Source organism: Sprattus sprattus (genome assembly GCF_963457725.1).
Source record: "Sprattus sprattus genome assembly, contig: scaffold_99, whole genome shotgun sequence".
Taxonomy (NCBI): domain Eukaryota; kingdom Metazoa; phylum Chordata; class Actinopteri; order Clupeiformes; family Clupeidae; genus Sprattus; species Sprattus sprattus.
In genome coordinates this window covers 40,001-45,000 of record NW_027667027.1, presented here as the reverse complement: position 1 = coordinate 45,000, position 5,000 = coordinate 40,001, and the positions used below count along the sequence as shown (strand labels likewise).

At 47.8% G+C, this 5,000-nt stretch overlaps 1 protein-coding gene across 1 annotated transcript in view; it reads left to right on the top strand.

Moving 5' to 3' along the window:
* The window catches only part of LOC308382504 (phospholipid-transporting ATPase IA-like), a gene marked incomplete at both ends in the record, with an annotated part of 90,543 nt that overhangs the window by 47,023 nt on the left and 38,520 nt on the right, over positions 1–5,000 (top strand). Inside the window, one exon of the mRNA XM_080860911.1 lies at positions 4,373–4,545. Within this exon, the coding sequence (XP_080717037.1) occupies positions 4,373–4,545 (173 nt within the window). The remainder of the gene's footprint in view (positions 1–4,372; positions 4,546–5,000) is intronic.

Genomic DNA, 5,000 nt, shown 5'->3' with positions numbered 1-5,000 from the left:
TTATCTTACACGCTCTTGAATGCTTATCTTACACACTCTTGAATCTGATTTTTGATTACTTATGGGGCCATTGTGTTACTTTCAACATTCAGGTTTTGCATTTGAAAGCACATATAGAAGTGGTGCACATATGCACTCACACACACACACATACACACACACACACACACACACACACACACACATATGCACAGAGACACACACACACACACACACACACATATGCACATACACACACACACACACACACACACACACACACACACACACACATGCACACACACACACACACACAGCACACACACATATGCACACACACACACACACACACACACTCACTCTCACACACACACACACACACACACACACACACTCTCTCACACACACGCACACGCACACACACACACACACACACACGTGCATTAGTTTATGGCCCCCTTCAGGGATGACCACGCTCTTATGGAGGAGTCCTCACAGCTGCACTCCTCTGTGGCTCTTCACTCATTCCATTTCCACCATCTTTCTCTCTTTCCTTCTCTTTCTCTCTCTTACCTTCAATTTCACTCATTCCATTCCCACCATCTTTCTCTCTCTCTCTTTCCTTCAATTTCACTCTTTCTTTCTCTCTCTCTCACTTTCCTTCAACTCCTCTATCTCTTTTTCTCTCTCTCTCATTATCTTTCTTTCTCTCTCTCTCACTTTCCTTCAACTCCTCTATCTCTTTTTCTCTCTCTCTCTCATTATCTTTCTTTCTCTCTCTTTCCTTCAATTTCACTCTTTCTTTCTTTCTCTCTCTCTTTCCTTCAATTTCACTCTTTCTTTCTCTCTCTCTCACTTTCCTTTAATTTCTCTATCTCTCTCATCCTCTCTCTCTCTCATTCTCTCTCTCACTCTCTTTCCTTCAACTCCTCTATCTCTTTTTCTCTCTTTCTCTCTCATTATCTCTCTTTCTCTCACTCTACTTTCCTTCAATTTCTCAATATCTTTCTCTCTCACCCCATCTCACTCTCTCTTTCTGATCTAACTCTTTCTCCTGCACACTCTCTCTCTATCTCTCTCTCTCCATCTCTCTTTTCCCCATAGTCTCCCTCTCTCTTTCTCTCACTCTTTCTCTTCCCCTCTCTCCCTCTTCCCCCCTGTATGAAACCTGAGTCTCCTCTGTCCAAATATTTCCTTTGAGCTTGGGTTTCAGAGCTTTGTTATGCCAGGAGAGGGTTACAGAGTCCCTGAGGTGCAATCTCACTGCCCCAAGGCATCTGTTCTGCCCCCCCTTCATCTCCTCTGTTGCCCCCTGTACCCCAACCCCCCCACCACCCCCACCTGGGGCCTTTCAGGGCCATTGGCTGACGGTCACTGCTGGAGAAAGCCGTCTGCTGAAGCTGTTAGGTGTAGCACTGTTGCCGGGGCTACAGTGGGGGGCCCCCTCGGTTTAGCGGCACGGGCCCCGTCGTGGTCTTGTAACCGGCGGTGTTCACTTTCACACATGTGGACACAGTCACCTTTTCCACTAGCCACCCGCTGGCTAGCGCTCACCGCTCTCCGAGAGCTTCAGTGTCTTTGATGTGCGCTCGTGGCAGTGGCTTAGTGCGACGCTGCTGCTGTGACCTTATCATTGACACTTAGCTGTGTGGGGGCGCAGGATGATGACGCTGCTGTGACCTTATCATTGACACTTAGCTGTGTGGGGGCGCAGGATGATGACGCTGCTGTGACCTTATCATTGACACTTAGCTGTGTGGGGGCGCAGGATGATGACGCTGCTGTGACCTTATCATTGACACTGGCCTGTGTGGGGGCGCAGGATGATGACGCTGCTGTGACCTTATCATTGACACTGGCCTGTGTGGGGCGCAGGATGATGCAGTATCTCTTCATCTATATGTTGAGCCTTGCCTGTGTGGGGGCGCAGGATGATGAGGTATCTCTTCATCTATATGTGGAGCCTTGCCTGTGTGGGGGCGCAGGATGATGACGTATCTCTTCATCTATATGTTGAGCCTTATCATTGACACTTGCCTGTGTGGGGGCGCAGGATGATGATGTATCTCTTCATCTATATGTTGAGCCTTATCATTGACACTTGCCTGTGTGGGGGCGCAGGATGATGATCTATCTCTTCATCTATATGTTGAGCCTTGCCTGTGTGGGGCGCAGGATGATGATCTATCTCTTCATCTATATGTTGAGCCTTGCCTGTGTGGGGCTCAGGATGATGAGGTATCTCTTCATCTATATGTTGAGCCTTGCCTGTGTGGGGGCGCAGGATGATGCAGTATCTCTTCATCTATATGTTGAGCCTGGCCTGTGTGGGGGCGCAGGATGATGACGTATCTATTCATCTATATGTTGAGCCTTGCCTGTGTGGGGGCGCAGGATGATGACGTATCTCTTCATCTATAGGTTGAGCCTTGCCTTTGGTGTGTAAACACGTCCAGTAAAACGGCACCTTTTGTACATCAGCGCGTAGCAACACAAGGCACAACATGGCCAACAACCTCTGCACAGGGGGCTATGATAACATTACAGCCTTAATGGTTATTCTAAGAGCAGCTTTCTTAACCTTTTTTATTCCCTAATGCGAACTAATGTAAGGAGAAACACGGAAACCAACCTCTTCAGCACCAGTGGTGTTTCCGCAAGCAATGTGCCTACTCAAAACAGGAACTCAACCTCTGCCCCACTGAAAGAGAGGGAACCCCCGTTAGTTCCTCCCCTCCCCACATCTGTAAAAAAAAAAAAGAAAAAAGTTGTCCTCTGAGAAGGCCAATCATCACTCAAACACAGGTTCAAACCCCACACATATGCACACACACACACGCACACACACACACACACTCAAACACAGGTTCAAACCCCAGTAGCGTGTCAAAGGTCACACCACAGAATCCTCCCGTGTCACCCAGAACTTAGGCTCCCACGGTTCCTTTCAGGGGTACAGTAGAGGCGGAGGCCGTAGGAGCTGCTGTAGACGCAGTGGCGCTCCATCTAGACGCAGCCTTCCTGTTTTCCTAAGATTCTTTTCTCTCTCTCTCTCTCGACCGAGAGCCTCTTGACGTTCCAACAGATGAAAAGAGAGCGGGTGGGAATCATGTGACGCATTTTATGGGAAATTAAATGGAGTGCAACACTCTCCCAAACCAAATAGTGCCCCATGCCTGCTCACACCCCTCTTCTCCCTCAGCAGCAACAGAGACACACACTCACACACACCCCTGCACTCCCTCAGCAGCAACAGAGACACACACTCACACACACCCCTCTTCTCCCTCAGCAGCAACAGAGACACACACTCACACACACCCCTGCACTCCCTCAGCAGCAACAGGCTAAACTCCACTCAGTGTTTCTGCTGGAAGAATAATTGTTGGTAAAACCAGCTGAAAAATGGTTGGGCCGAGTGTCTTTAAAAAAAAAAAAAAGAAGAAGAAAAAGAAAATACTTTTTCTGCTAAATACAAAGTCAGTATTGATTAAAATCTTCCAAGTTTAATCACCTAATAGTGAGACATTTACCCGACTTCCAGTTAGAAACAGAATTGAGCTGGCGGTGGACATTCCTCAAAAATGGCCCTTAAACCCAGATGAGCGTGCTCAGATACCGAGAACCAAGAAAAATGTGCAGCCGTGCAAGAAAAAAGGGAGAGGAAAAGGAAAGGAAAATTCACGGCGCACTAAAGCTGCCTTTCTTAGCTCCCTCTGCCGTGCTCACCTGTCCTCCCCCAGCCAGGACTCACTTGAGCAGGTCTCCTTATTCAACCCAACCATCAAGCGCGGCTGACGGCAGCTGTTGATGTTGTAATGAGGCGAGGCAGAAGGATGTTTTCCATGCATGTTGTGCTTGTTTCCCGGCCTGATGGTAATGGTATCAATAATAATCTGTGGTGGAAGTGGACCTGCAGGCGTAACCAGATGTAAAGGGCTGGCTTTGCTCAGGCTCTGTTGTATAACAGCCTGTGGTCCACACACACACACACACACACACACACACACACACGTTAGTATAACAGCCTCTGGTCCACTTTATTTTTCCAATCAGCCGTCTTACTCCCCTTCTCTAGAATAGGGGCGATTTTGTGCTTTCGCTGTTGTAGTGTTTAAACACCGCCCTAAAGAATGCTGATAAAAAAGCAGTCATTATTGGTGATTATGGGAAGGTTTCTTGTGGTTTATTTGAATTATATAACTTACCTATACCTTGCAATATTTATACTAACATTGCTTACTTACACTTAATATACTTACATATATTAATTTCCTATTTAACATACCTTACTATTGATATTTCCCTATTGTGTAATTTTAAAAACACAAATACTTGGTTTTGGTTCTTTATGGGAACTTCCCACTCATTGTTTTAAATAATTGTTTCCTAGGACACCAGAGAGACGCTGAGCCATCACTGTGGCATGCTGGGAGACGCGCTGCACAAAGAGAACGACTTCGCCCTCATCATCGACGGCAAGACGCTCAAGTACGCCCTCACCTTCGGGGCACGCCAGTACTTCCTGGACCTGGCTCTGTCCTGCAAGGCCGTCATATGCTGCAGGTGAGGCCACTAAACCGACTGACGATCGTAGCGCTTTCTCTAGTCGAGTTACTCGAGGGCTTGGTCTTTATTCAGACTCTGCAGGTAAGGCCACTAAACCGACTGACGATCGCAGCGCTTTCTCTAGTCGAGTTACTCGAGGGCTTGGTCTTTATTCAGACTCTGCAGGTGAGGCCACTAAACCGACTGACGATCGCAGCGCTTTCTCTAGTCGAGTGCTCGATCTTTATTCAGACTCTGCAGGTGAGGCCACTAAACCGACCGACGATTGCAGCGCTGTCTCTAGTCGAGTGCTTGATCTTTATTCAGACTCTGTCTGGAAGCCATGCAGAGATAATCGTAACCAAATATAGGCCTGTGCAGTTTTACTGAATGAATATCAGGCAACCAGGAGCCCTCTGCAGAGAGTCGCTGACCTGGGGGGGGGGGGGGGGTGGACTATATATGGAAAGTCT